The 15,064-nt window shown below is 45.9% G+C and overlaps 1 protein-coding gene across 1 annotated transcript in view; it reads left to right on the top strand.

Annotated features, from left to right (window-relative positions):
* Positions 1-15,064, top strand: part of SNTG2 (syntrophin gamma 2) — a 1,542,102-nt gene that overhangs the window by 1,414,172 nt on the left and 112,866 nt on the right. Inside the window, exon 16 of the mRNA XM_069605189.1 lies at positions 14,288-14,398. Within this exon, the coding sequence (XP_069461290.1) occupies positions 14,288-14,398 (111 nt within the window). The remainder of the gene's footprint in view (positions 1-14,287; positions 14,399-15,064) is intronic.

The raw sequence follows: 15,064 nt of genomic DNA, 5'->3' as shown, positions 1-15,064 counted from the left end.
CGGTAGGTAGGGATGCACACAATGTAACACTTCCAGGTGACCAATCTCAGGCTGGTATGGTTGTGACAGTTGACTGTCCCTTATGTCATCATCATTGATTGTCAGCTGGTATGTGCCAGGGCTGTGTGCACTCCACAGGGGTGTGATTTAGCCACCAGCTGCGTACGGGCTGCCTCACCACGTGCCCTTTCCTCTCCCATGCGCAGCGGCCGTGCATGTGGTTGGGGATGTGGGGGCACCACCATGTCCACCGGCAGGCCCCCGGCGGGTTGCAATGTTGTGCAGGACACATGCTGCCACTATGATCCTGCACACTACTGTGGGCGCGTATAGCAGCTGCCCACCAGAGCGGTCAAGGGAGCGAAAGCGTGACTTGAGCACTCCGAATGTGCGCTCTACTATGCCCCGGGTTGCAATATAGGCTGTGTTGTATCTTACCTCGGGTGGTGTGGTGGGGTTCCGAATTGGCGTCATCATGTGGGTGCTCAGAGGGTAGGCACTGTCCCCTGGGGAGGTGATGATGGGTATCATTAGTGGGGTTGTGACATTACTCAGTATCTGACATGCATGCATGTGCAGAGGCATTTATACTCACCAAGCAGCCATGTATCGCCATGCCGCCCAGCTTTTAGGTCCGGGTTTAGGGTTGTCATTCTGAAAATGAAACTGTCATGGGTGGACCCTGGATAGTTGGCATATACTGAGGTGAGGATTCCCTTGGCATCACATACTACCTGCATGTTATGGAATTCCAGTGATTGCGGTTTCTATAGATGTGCTCAGTTGCCCTGGGAGGACGTAGAGCCACATGGGTACAATCAATGGCACCTAGCACTTTGGGGAAGTGTGCCACCCCGTAAAAATCCTGGATGGCAGCCTGCCTTTCTGCAGGTGTTCTGGGCAGGTATATGTGCCTGCGGACTGATGGGCGTGCAGTCATGATGGTCAACACCTGGTGTAGGCAGCGTGACTGCGTGGCCTGTGACACCCCCCCACTATGGCACTTGTCTGCTGAAATGAACTAGTGGCCAAATAGTGCAGTACATTGAGCACCTTTTCCAAGGGGCTCAGTGCTTGGGAGCACAGGGTGGGTGATGTGAGGTCATCCTCCCACTCACTCACCAGGTCGAGTATTATGTGAGGTGGAAACCTGTACCTCCCATACACCTGGTCATCAGGCATCCCAAAAAGGCTGGTCCTGGATGTCCTCCTCCGCTTGCGGTGTCCCACGACCACTGCTGCGAGGAACGGTATATTCATTGTAGCGTCTGAGCTTGTTTGTTGTTTGCACGCACTTTTATGCTGCGTGGGTCCGCGTACGCCTGCTTCCTGCTGGCGTAGTTGTTTCCGGATTAGCACGTCTTTTTTGCCGCACGCGTTTGCCCTGTTCGATTACATAAATACGTGTTGTAGGCGCGCGTGTGGGCGTTCTGCGCATTTGCCTCCTGTACTTCCCCCGTAATGCCCACATTTTCACGCGTTGTTCCCCATTCTCTGTGTTACGCCCCGTGCTCCTGTACTTCCCCCGTAATGCCCACATTTTCACGCGTTATTCCCCATTCCATGTGTTACGCCCCGTGTTCCGCCTACTTTTGTTGTGTGCGCTGCGCTATGTGTGCTTTCGCTGTGCGTGTAGCGCACGCCGTTTGATGACGTGTGCGCCCGCGTGCGCCACGCAGGATTTTAGCGCACATCCCAGAATTTACACGCGCACAGACTTCCATGAATCGATGTGCGTGGCTTTCGCATGCTTGCACTGCGATTCGCACGCTTTCGCACGCTTGTGCAGAGATTTTCGGCACACATTAATTCCATGAATCGGCCTGTAATTCTCGGGGTAATAGAACCCTCTACCAGTTCATGGTCTAATCCAGTTGTACTAGTTCTAAAGGCAGAGTCCAAGGAGTTGAGATTCTTTGTGGCCTATAGAGCTCTAAATGCAGTCACTAAGACTGATGCCCATCCTTTACCTAGGACAGATGATCTGGTGGACAAACTTGGCTCAGCCAAGTACCTCAGTACATTTGAACTAACGTCAGGCTATTGGCAAATAGCCCTGACAGACCATGCCAAGGAGAAAACTGCATTTTCAACCCCAGCAGGCCAGTTAGGGTAATGCCTTTTGGACTAAAGAATGCACCTGCAACGTTCCAAAGGATGGTTACTCAACTTCTGAATGGGATGGAGGACTTCTGCATGGCATACTTAGATGACATAGCAGTGTGCAGCCCTACTTGGAAAGAACATCTTGACCACTTAGGATATGTTTTACAGGCTCTTGAGCAGGCCCATCTGACCATAAAGGCGAGTAAATGTCGAATTGGTCAGAGCAAAGTGGTCTACCTTGGGCATGAGGTAGGAGGAGGTGAAATAAGGCCATTGCCTAGCAAAGTACAACCACATAAAGGTGTAAGCAAGACCAACTTTTGATATAAGTATGTACCACACAGTTTTTGGTAGCGAGCTGAGCAGCCAGGCTTATCTCAAGAGTGAATGTCAGCAGTACAAGTAATTACACAGAGGACTTTCAATCACAGCGGTTCAAGTAGACACTTATACTCAAGGTTTCTTGGTAAAACACTTATTCATTTATTATACAATCATTTAGAAAACATTTCACTAGAAGGAGGCAACTTAATATTATATACTAACACACTTTAGTACAAACTCTAAGATTTTCAGACATTTTGAGCTCCCCTGAAGTACGAGGCAAATGGCAGTTCAGTTACTTAGGAGTGAGCAAAAGGGACAAGGTAAGTAGGATAGATCACATATACTTCTTAGACAGTGCAAATAGGTTCAGTTCACCAGAAGAGTTCAATTCAAGTCAATAGGCCAGGCCAAAGTCAATGGGCAAGTGTTCTGGATAGGAAAGAGCAGTTCTGGTATCAAACTGTAAAGTCTTTGCAAAAGTTCTCAGAAGTAGTTTAGGCGAAAAAGAATCATTTGTTGGGTCACAAGCTGATTAGGCCTGCAAGTTGGGAAAGTTTCATGAACTTTCACCGCAAGATTGGCGTTCTCGCAATCTGGTTGGCACAGTACGTTAGTATGAAGAACAAATGCAGCTGAAGTCGTTGGTTCCTGGAAGTTCCTGCAGATCTCAATGTTCCTGAGCCTCAGTCGTGGGGTCAAGAGGGAGGATGTTGGGGGACTCCTGCACTGCACGGGAACGTTGAAAAAGCAAACAAGATGGAGTCACTTCAGTTCCAGTAGCTGTAGATTCAAGAACACAAGCTGGTGTCCCTCTCCCTGGTTAATCCTAACCAGCCTTGAGAATGGTATCCAGGTGTTTTATGAGTTCATTGGTCCCACCAACTCAAAGGAAGAAGCCGTCCTTGAAGCAGCTTCTCTGTCGAAAGGAGTTTGGCAATTCGGACCTGCAGCAGGGCTTCACCTGGCAAACCAATGGTCCAGGAGTTGCAGCCTCCGTCCTCTTCCAGCTCTTCTTCGGTTCTTTTGTTCCAGCAGTCGACTCTGCTTTCCAATCCAAGAGACTTGCTTTTTAAACAGTTCTCTCCCTTTCATTCCAGCCTAGATGTCACTCACTCAGCACGGTGGCTGTCCTTGCCGGACAGTCAGCCAGCCAATCACGCCAGAGTGCATCTGGGTCTCCTAAGAGACTAAGCACAGGGAGTTTCAGGCACCTCTCTCTTTTCCTGCCCACCCCAGAAACTCAGACGCCAGAGGTGGTCTTCAGTCCTGAAGCCTGCCAAAGGCATACAAACAAAGGGACCAAACCTGGTTTGGTGCGCAGAGACAAACACTAGAAGGATCTTTCCAAAAAAAGAAATGTTGAAAAAAGAAGACCGGGACCTCTTTAAACAAAGGCGCTTAAGGAGCCACCTTGAAAAACATGGCTCCCGTGATTTTTAGCTACCGGTGTTCTTGGTCGGGAAAAATCATGGTAGTTCGTTGTAAAATCACTGCCAGCATCCTTTTCAATAGAAAAGGATAGCATTTGACTGCTACATGAGTATTTAGACACAGGGGATACTATGAAACCCCTCCAGCACTCCATTGTAAAATGGTGTGTGCTGGGTCTAGGAATTTGGAAACACTAATAAAGTTAATTTCACTTTACATTCTCTGGGAAACAGTAGTTTATTCCAGAGAAGGTATCTAACCCTTGGGGGAGTCTAAAAGACATCCCTGTGTCGGTGCACTGAGGGTACTGTGTAACACACATGAAAAGATGATGCCTATGAAGTTATCTAAAACTCCATAATCAAAGTACACAAGTGTAAAACACACATCAAAACACATGAAAGAGTGAGAAAAAAGGCTCACACTCTTTCCAGGAAAAAAAATCAAGTCATCAAAATCCAGCAAAGTTGTTGAGGGTCTCTAAGGTGAAAGGAATTAGCACATTTATGAGAATTCTCCGTAATAGCTTGTCTTCGGGTTCTTGGTGTTTTTGTATGGGTGTGTACATTTACTAAATGTGACCTGCGTACCATTAATTGTTCAGGATTGGGTTCGTTGGAGTGTGGGAGGTGATGTTTAGCGTTTGGATTCTGATCCTGTTGTTTTTTCTGACTTCTGTGCATATGCAGTTCTGCATCAATTGTTTCAGTAATGGTTTGGCAAGGGAAATTCTGAAGTTCAACTCTTACACAGATTCATTGGTTCCAGCATCACACATTTCACGACTTTGGGTTTACTCAATCGGGTCTGAGATTTTTGAGAAACCTAACACATTTACTTTGTGTTTGCTTATGATGCATTTGTAAATATGTTAAAATAAGGTAGATCATAGTTAGAAATTGAAGGTTACAACAAAGAATATTTCATTGTCTATCTTTTTCCCTTTTCTGCATTATTAAGGGATGCACTTTTGAAAATCAGTGAAATGGGCAATAACTGCAAAGGTTATTTAGTTAGCAGAAATGGCCCTGGCAATTTTACAAAAAACATAGGGCCTCATTACGACCCTGGCGGAATGGATCTAACGGCGCCGTTAAAGGTGCCGGCGCCGTTAAACCCATTCCGCCTCATTACGAGGTTCCCTCGCGGGACCCGCTCTGGACGTCTGGTCAGACCAGACGTTCTTTGCGGGTCCCACGAGGGGACCAGCATGCTAACAACAGGCCTGTTACTAACATGGCCATTGTTAGGATCATCCCCATTCCCATTGAGCCCTATGGTGGCTCGAATGGGAATGGAGATGGTCGGTTCCCTGAATGGGGAAATAACGGGCCCTCCCAGTTCAGAATGGCCCGGTAAGTCCCCATTCAGGGAACCCAGACCCAGACCAGAGTTTGGAGGTAGCCATGCCCTTATTAAGGGCATGGCTACCTCCAAACTCGTAATGAGGCCCATACTTTTTTATACTATCAAAACCTACCAATGCATGTAGATGTTGCTTGATTTTAACATACTTCTGAATTAATAAATCAAACATTACAATTAGAATAAAACTCAAGAACAATCCACAGTACATTTGCAAGTTCTGTATTACGATAAAAACAAATACCTTTGAAACAAACTTAACAGATTATAAAATAGGCAACAGATAAGCAGTGCCCTATTCTTACTGGTCATAAGGTTAATCGCTGCTGGAAACGATGCACTGTGGCCAGATTGTTTCCCGCCATGTGAGGGTTTAAGCTGGGTAGCCCTCTGCTTGAATGCATGTTAGTTAAGCAAGAGGACGGTGCTGTGTCACAGCTCAAAAGTGCACTAATAAATATGATATGCCTGGTTCCATTGACACACTACAAATAATAGCGGAGCACTACGATCATGTACTTAAAAGAAGGGGTGTTTGAACTTCCCAAAGTGTGCCCCATTAGAAAGTTGAACTTTTTGGGATGATTCGACCAGTCCAGTTTCCCGCAGGATTTCCCAAGAGTTCAATCCCATGGCCACTCTGAAGGGGCTGCAGGTCCTCCATTCCAGGCTCAAGCACCTGGGACTTGAGTGGGGAGTTCGAACAGCTATTTAGTGGTCCTTTGCCATTTAAAAACTGGTTTTAGAGTCTTTAAAAGGCCCAGTTTCATTCCTGAATTTCTTTGTGTGGTTTTCTTTGGGCTGTTGAGTTAAGAGCGGACAGGACAGGCTCACGCATGGGTGGTGTCTGAGCTTTTTGCAGTGCTTTTGATCATTTTAGCAGAGATTAAGAGTGTTTTTAGGGCTTTAGTTAGTAGCGATTTTGGTGTTCTTGATCAGGAATGTATCTCCTTTTGTCTGTATATGTGTGTTCTTTAGGCTCACTCTCTCATCTAACACTGTTATACCCACTACGTTTTAAAAAATAGTTTAAAAAAAAGGGCTTATAGTGATAGCCTCAAATGCATAAGCATCGAATGCAAAAGCCTCGAAAAAAAAATGCATCAAAAAATGCATTTTCTTTTCATTTTTTTTATGTGGGGGGTCCCACCAATCCCCGTTTTTTACCCCTTAAAACCATTATAATAAAAAAAATCGTTACCTACAAAAAAAGCATTTTTTCGAGGCTTTTGCATTCAATGCTTTTGCATTCAATGCTTTGTATTCGAGGGAATCACTGGATACCAAACAAAAGTTGTTCATGTGCATTCCAATGTTTCATTTGTGTCGCCCCAAACACATTTTTTTAAGAAGGCTAAAAAAAGTTTCCAGCAACATTCCTCTTATTTGTTTGGAGAGTAATCTTAGTATATTAACTGGAGAAGATGTTCTGTGTTGTGCTCAGTCGTCTTCCCTGTGGGTGTGTGTCTGGAAAACACTTCGCCATCATGTGTATCTTGTGAGAACTCCTTTGTTTTTGTTACTTGTGTTGTGTGTTGCGCATTAACACAATAGGGACATTAGACACATTTGTGTTTTGCACATTGGGACCTTAGGCAACTGTTACTTTTATTTGGAGGGAGGGCTGAGGGAGGGTATGCAGAGCTGTACTACCCATCAAGCTCCTCGATGGCGCTTAAAGGAGTTTGTCAGCAGTGGTGATGCAGATTGAATTTGAGATGGAGCATGATGAGGGGAGATGTTGGTTGAGGAGGCGGGTGATATTTGCGAGGATGGGGAGAAGGAACATGAGTAATGAGAAATGGAAGATGAGGAGGAGGATGTGACAAAACCATGAGAGGGTTGTGGCACAAGCAAGTCACTCAAGGTAGACCTGCACAGGATTGGCGACTACCTTAATCTTGGTTTGGCAATGAGGAGGAGAAACTCCAGGAACAGCTGGGAGAAAGCCATAGAGATGGAGGGGAATGATGGACAGAGGGGAAAGGAGGAGGATGAGGTGGTAGAGTGCAGTAGGAGAATGAAGAGCTCCAGGTAGAGGAGGAAGAGGTGGTTTTCCAGTATTTTTCTCAGGAGGAGCAGAATGGGGCCACTGCACCATTACCTGCAATGAACAGGGGCAGGGTAGGTTCTGGCTTTTCTCGAGAGGGTTGTAGAGAAGGAGCTAAGTACCCCCACCTCAATTGTCTCACCCATCTAGCCTATATGTTGGGAACCAGAGTGTGAGACACATGCGGTACCAATGAAATGGATGAAGTTGGATGAACATGATGGTCACACCTACGCATGAGGGCAGAGCGTGCCTTCACACACCTGAATTCCCCAGAGCTAAGACCACTCCCAAGGACAAGTTCAAAGTCCTAATTGACAGCAGACCACTGAGGTGATGATGGATGAATATGCTAATTGGTGGGAAGATATGATTAAGACTAGTTCACCAGCACCTAGTCTGCGTGTTGATAATATAGGTGGAAAAGTACTGACGGAGGTTAGAGTGCCAACCATTGGTTGGGGACCTCATGATCAAGGGTCCTATAGTTGTATAGCCAATAGAACGTCGTTTATTTAGTGACATTCATAGTGACCTGCTTATGCGGCGGGCTTAGTTGCCCCACCTGATGTTAAGAAACAAATCACTTTCTTTCACTGCCTTAGATGAGTATGGATCATAAATGTAGATATTCCCTTAGACCCTGTCACACTTACCACTAGGTTTTTGTAGTTTGCCACGTAGGATGACGTTAGCAATACGTTGGTTAACATCACCTATGACGATTTCTTGCTATAAAAGAAACCTTTTTTCTAGATGCATTGAGAATTCTTACGCAGCGACGTCCATTGATATCTGTGGTACTCACTGTTTTAGATAATTGTTATTAAAACAGTTATCATTTTTCCAACTACCTAAGTCGTTTTGCTTATTGATGTTTGAATAATTTCTGCATCCCCATCCATCTCAAGGGTATTGCTAGCTCATCTTAAAGGGCTGGGAGCTCCAATTCAGGGTGAATTCAGGTCAGAAGACATTTACACCCACACCATGATTCTGGTAATTGGTGCGCAGGCTATTTGTGCATGCCGTAGGGAGTGACTGTCAGGGCAGAAGCAGGTAGTTGTTTTTTGCAACTTCTGTCATAAAACAGTTCATGAGGGTTTAATAGTTCTTATTTCAACCAATATGCCTTGGTATAGCAAATAACGGCAGAAGCCCCACTCCTGATGTCACCAGCATACACAATAGGTATTACATTTACTGTTATATTACTGTTATATTATATATACTGTTATAAATCGGAGGGCAAACAATGCTATGTTCTCTAGAAAATCAATGCCAGTGGCTTTTTATGCAGTTTTACACCCTTTCTGTTGAAATGACCTTGTTTTAGCCTGTGTCTGAGTGAAAACAAATTGAATCACAGAACTAGCTCTCACCATTCCATGCCCCCAGGAGCCAGCGCGAGCACACCTACTGACCCCACTATTCCTATACCGTAGGTCATCACACTAGGGCGCGCCCTGCCCACATCAACTTCATTGCCCCCAATGCAGCCTCAGTGCACCATCTCATGCTCAAGTACAGCCCTCACCCTCATCAGTCACGCTGCTACACTGCCCCTCACACCTGGGCCTCACAATGCCCCCCACCAATATCAGGAACAAACGTCTCTGCTCTAAAATTGACTATTCCAGTCTCCCTACCTTCACACCACCCATCTGCACTAGAAACTCAATGCTCACCAACCGCACCTCAGCCCCTACTTCTAAATCACCCCATAACTCCCCCCCTTCCCCTCGAAAGACACCTTGCAGGCCCATCATCACCACCCACCAGCCCACATCCAAAAGCACTTCCATCAAGGCTTCCCCTGCCAGCACACACACCCCCACTAACATCAAGGAAGCTCTGATCAATGCTTGCTCTATCCTGGCCCATCATGCCCTGGATATCCACAAGCTCATCACTTCACTCCACCTAGTCCTCCGGGCATCAATGTGTTGTGGCTACACTCAGCCTTTGGCCCAGCCCTAACCCTGGCCATCCCACCTGGAATCACAATTTTGACAGTGGACAGCAGGACGCTAGAGGAGGCAGTGTTGTCCTGATTCACAAACTCACTATAAAAGTCAGGCAAGGCCCCACCAAGATGGAGGCAAACTGTGATTTGCTCTCCCTTAAACTCTCCACCTCCCACACTAGCTCCATTCTCCTCAACTTAATCTACAGGCTTCCAGGACCACTGGGCCCGTTCGAGGATGAACTCCTACACATCCTCAATACAAACCTCCAACCCACATGCAAGATTATCCTCCTAGGAGATCTTAATCTGGGCCTAAACGACCCCACAGATGGCAACACCACATCTCTAGCTAACGCACTAAAAGCCCTTGGCTTCACCCATTGCATCAACTCCCCTACCCATGTTAATGGTCACACCCTCGGCTGGGTAGAGGACCTCAACTACAAAGTGGACATTCATACAATCTCCCCATGCCCTTAGTTGGACCACTTTGTAGTGACCTTTGCCATCCCGCAACCACAACACACAACACACGCCATCACCCCACCCCCTTCCTGGACTAGGAGCTCCTGTAAAATCACACAAGCCAGTATCACACCACGCCTCTCTGATCTCCAGCCAGCCCACTTATCTCACTTCTCTGAAAACCTAGAGGCACTGGCAGATATGTACCTCAAGACACTAGCACCTCGCAATTCAAAGGTTCTCTCACATGCCAACTCATTGTTCACCCAGAATCTTCTAGACCTAGGGGTGAAGAAGCAGCAGACTGAAGCGGCTTTGAAAAAATACCAAACAGATGCCAACAAAGTCTTGTTCAAGGCTGATGCCAAGTCATACAAATTACCCATCATCCTGGCTAAAGAAGCCTCATACAACAATTGAATCACTAATGCCAACTCCCATAAAAAGGAGCTATTCACAATCCTCAAGGAATTGGAAGCCCCAGCCATATCCTCCCCAGGCATCGTCAAGGATGAATACTGGTGTGTGAATATCCAAAAGGCCCTACTCTTGAAAATAGTCACCTTACAAAAGCAAATAATCTCCAAACAAGCACTAATAAAGACTCCATTGTCTACCCCGCCCCACCCTGGCCCCCACAAATCAGCCCCCTTCCACTTCCACTTTTTCTCAGAATCATAAGCCAAAGCCATTCACAAAAGCCTCAAACCATCAAGATGCAAAGGGGCCACCTGTCATACCCCCGACTGAGCTGAAGCCCTCATCCCATTTATAACAAGATTCATCAATGCCTCCTTCTCAGCAAGTGTAGTCCATATATTAGGGAAGGAAGCATGGGCCCTTCCTCTCCTAAAGAAACCTACTCTAGACCTGGCTATCCCAAGCAACTACCGCCCCATTGCAACAATCCCTTTTCTGCTAAAGATCTGAGATAGGGTCTCATACATCCAAATTCAGCACCATCTGGAATCTAACCAAGTTCTAGGTTTGCGCAAATCTGGATTCGGATCAGGACATGGAACTGAATCAGCTTTGTTGCACCGCAAAAACCAACTTGACTCATTCAGAGATGCAGGCAAGCCTGCCCTCCTCCTCCTCCTACTATACCTCTCAGCCACCTTTGACCTGGTCGACCACCAAATCCTCTGTCACCACCTCACCTCCGCAGCCAACTTCTCCCCCCAGGCCACGGCATGGGTTGCATCATTCCAAGCTGACAGATCTTAGAAAGTATTCTCTGAGAATTCATGTGCCCCTCTCTTCCATCATATCTAGAGTGCCCCAAGTCTCCTGTGTTTCTCCTACCCTCTACAACATCTTAACTAAGCCCCTGTGCGATCTCCTAGACACGATCGGCATCTCCTACACCAACTCTGCTGATGATACACAAATCTTGCTACCCCGCGCTGGGAACCACACAGAAGACTCTCTCACCCTAAACAAAATCTACCTAGCGATCCAAGCTTGGTTAGCAACCAACAGTCTCTGCCTAAACAATGAGAAGACAGAGATCCTTTTGATTGTGCCCCACTAAGCGGTCAAGAACCTTGGCCCTTAAATTCAAAATTCTGCATAGATGGGCTCCTAATAACAGCCTCATCTTCAGTGAAGACACTTGGCATTTATATTGACTCCTCGCTCTCCCTGACATGTCAGGTTAATGCCATTGCTACCTCTGCTGCATAAACTACAAAACTTCTCAATGTGGCCAGACCATTCCTAGCACCAGCAAACTGCCTCATCATTGCTAGGGCCACCATCCACACCAGCATTGACTATTGCATTGCCCGCTTGGTGGGCACTTTCTCACACAACCTCCATAAACTTCAAGTGATGCAAAACAATGCCATCAGAGCGGATCTCAACATCTCCAAAAGCTAGCACATTTTGGAAGGAAGAAAGAAACACACATTGGCTGCTGGTCAAGGAGAGAATCATCTTTAAAATGTTATTGATCATGCACTGATGCCTAGCTAACTCTGCCCCACCTTACCTAACACAAAGCTTCATGAAAGCCCAGTCCGACAGGCCTGTCAAGAGGGCCTACACTCACGGACTAATCGTGCCCAAGTCAAAGGGAGCAAAATGTGGAGGGACAATCTTCCCCTTGGTGGCTCCCTCTCAGAGGAATGTGCTCCAGCACATCTACTGGAGACACTGAAAACGTGGCTCTTTACCTAGAGCCCTCTGAACACATTTTGCTACCTCTTCTCCTCCCTCCTCTTCCTCTCCACCCTCCCTCCCTCAAGTTAAATGTACCTGGTTGTAACACTGCCTTGATGCCCTCAGGTTTTGTGTCCTTAACAAATGTAAAATCAATACATATTCAACCATCCATTTGTCAACTTTCTACTGAACCACCTCATCCACTGACTGAAAATGCATACATACATCCGACCAACAAAGCCATCTAAGGCAGTGGGTATTCCATCCATCCTTTGATTCACCTATCAACCCATACCTACTCCCTTGTCATTAATACACAAACTTGCTGACATATAAACACCCTGAAACACACAACCCAACTAAACCACTCACTGTTAAGGAGATTTGTTATAGTCCCCCATATTAAGATCTTAAGAATGCCAAACTGCAATGTTTTGGAGGGTTTCCTTGGAGATTATCCTGAGTCTCACAGTGGTAATGTTCCAGAGCAGGGTGACTTTTCTCTTAGCAGTGGAGAAGCCTGATGCTATGGTACAGCTTAGCTCCACTCCAGTACAAAGTTAAAGAAAGCCCACACAGTATGTTTACTGAAGCATTTACTGACAGAAGGATGGATCCAGCAATGCAGAAGATGTCAGCAGGCTCACAGAAGCTGAGCCTGGCAGCAGCTAAGTGGCAAGTGGTGCTCATGTCAGAGTTAAGGGGCTGCAGGACTGGTCCAAGAAGATTCTTAGAAAAACAGCTCTACAGGCCCTTACCAGAATGTCCCATGATGGAGTAGGTATTTGAGAACAGAAGCGCAGTCTTTCCAATTTCAGCAAAGGCAGCAGGAGCACAGTCCCTGTTCAAGTTGAAGGACACTGTCAAAGAAGTTCTAGTGGTTCGCACATAGCTGCAGTGCGGGGCGAGCAAACCATAAATCTTTCAAACTAAATAACGAGCATCAAAGCTTTAGTTGGAAGCCTCCAGTGATGTCCTCCACTGTATAGGAATTTAACATGTATATCTAGGTAGTTTCTGTTTTACAGCTTGAGAGACCTACCGACACACACGCAGAACACACACACCTACACCCACGTGTGCGCACACACCTGCCCACACACACACACACATACAGCACTGGAGACGACCCCAATCCTCCTATCACGATTTGTGCACTATTGCAAGTCTTGGGACCGTGCATTCAGAGTTGGAGAGCCAAACACCACTTCCATCGGCACACACAGGAGTGTAGCCTAAGTTGCCCCACCCAGTCAAAATGGGATACCATTCATACAAAGGAGACTTTTTTAGCTCTGGGCAGAAAACACATTGGGCCTCATTACACGGTATGCGGTAACCATGGCGCTATTAGCGCCATGGTTGCCGCCGGTATTTTACCGTGTCCGCCTTGGTGGATGGCGGAATTACTGCCCTACTCCAAGGTGAGCGGGGGCGGTAATTCCCCATTCACCAAGGCACTTCCCCATTCTCATTTTTGCCCCATAGGGCTCAATGGGAATGGGGAAGGCGCTAATTACGGTACCGCAAATTGCGGTACCGTAATTAGCACCAAGGTCCCTTTGCGGGCCTGTTCCTTAACGGCTGGTAAAACCAGCCGTTGAGGTCGGATCCCGCAAAGGGACCTCATAGTACGGCACTAAGGGTTTACCGGTACCGGTGCCCTTACCGGTACCGGTAAACCCTTATCGCATTCCGTGTAATGAGGCCCATTGTCATAACAGATAAATTGGCTATTCTCACGATGAAAACCAGGCAAAGAAAAGCTAAAAAGAAAATGGCCCAGTCGTATGACTTAAAATAAGCTCTTGGTAATCACTCTGCTCACGCTTTGCTCCTTCGCAGGGAGCAAGCAGCCACCATGCCAGTAAAAAGGCTACAATGTGGTGCATCCAGATTAAAGATACTATCCTATTAAGCAAACACACTTTCTGTGTGAGCAACCTCTTGTTTGGATGAAATGGGCCCCTACTCCGGTAGCTATATGACCTAGGTAGGGCAGAACCTAAAAGGTGAATTTCAGGCTTCAGGGGCTGCTCTTGGAAAAGTTTGAGGTTCAGATGCAAAAACACCGTAAAAAGCTGGGGCATACCAAAGCTAGCAAAAGGAGACCCTAAATTGATTTATGATCAAACACCAATGCTCACCCACAAAACAACACTTTCAAAATCATATTGATCAATTGTGTTAATACTTATTCTGATATCATTTATGTAATTAAAGGCAATTAAAGTCAACACTTGAATAGTTAAATTGTGATGCAGAGTAACCAAAAATATATACAGCTTTATGACCTTTTAGAAGGTTTGGGTGTATTAATGTGTAATGTCAACTCCTAAACAAGAATGCAAGCTGGTTCACTGGATGTCTGTTCTTCTTTATTTAGAGATTGTTGTTCTGTTTTTCAGAATGTGCACTGGAGGTTTAAATTTTCACAACTAAAGGGTTCTTCAGATGACGGCAAAACACGAGTAAAGCTTCTTTTCCAGAATGCAGACACCAAACAAATTGAGATGAAGGTAGGGAGCAATCGTGTTTGTAAAATAACAGACTTGCTGTTTTTGTAACAAAAAGACGCATCTGCAATGACAACTGCAAATTATTTTCCTGCCAAAGACATATACTCCCAGAAAATGCTGTCGCTCTTATTAGTCTATGGTTATTTTCGATGCCAACTGTTTTTTGTTAGACTCAGCACGATTTCAAATGTTTTGAATAATGTATCATGATGTTATCAACATTTGATCTAAGCATGGAAAAAACACATTTGAGTTTGGATAGCACCACCTGGCACAGGCATAGTGGCTGGGAGTATATTATATTCATACACAAAGAAGGACCTTGGCTACAAAGCCAGCGGTGTGGGCTGCACTCCCAATCTCCATGCAGTGGTTTGTGAAGTTCTTTATAGCTAAGAAACAATAATCGAAGAATATTCAATAGTAGTTTATTCACTAATAGTTCTCTTCTTAGTTAATTAATCTTCCATCCATTGAAGGCCAATGCGTAATAGGGCGAATGCATTTTGGACAATTCTGTCCTTCATCAGGGCCAGTGTAATGTTTAAATTAGGTTGGAAACTGAGGAAGAGTCTACCGTGGGATGTGGTCGGCCATCTTGGAATGGCTTGATCGCAACCCTAACATACAGTCAATCAAGAAAATATATGTGTTTATTCAATCAAA

Source organism: Ambystoma mexicanum, chromosome 4p (genome assembly GCF_040938575.1).
Source record: "Ambystoma mexicanum isolate Mex_15411 chromosome 4p, UKY_AmexF1_1, whole genome shotgun sequence".
Lineage (NCBI taxonomy): Eukaryota > Metazoa > Chordata > Amphibia > Caudata > Ambystomatidae > Ambystoma > Ambystoma mexicanum.
The sequence above is the reverse complement of the archived record's forward strand: the minus strand, read 5'-3'. Positions and strand labels throughout refer to the sequence as shown.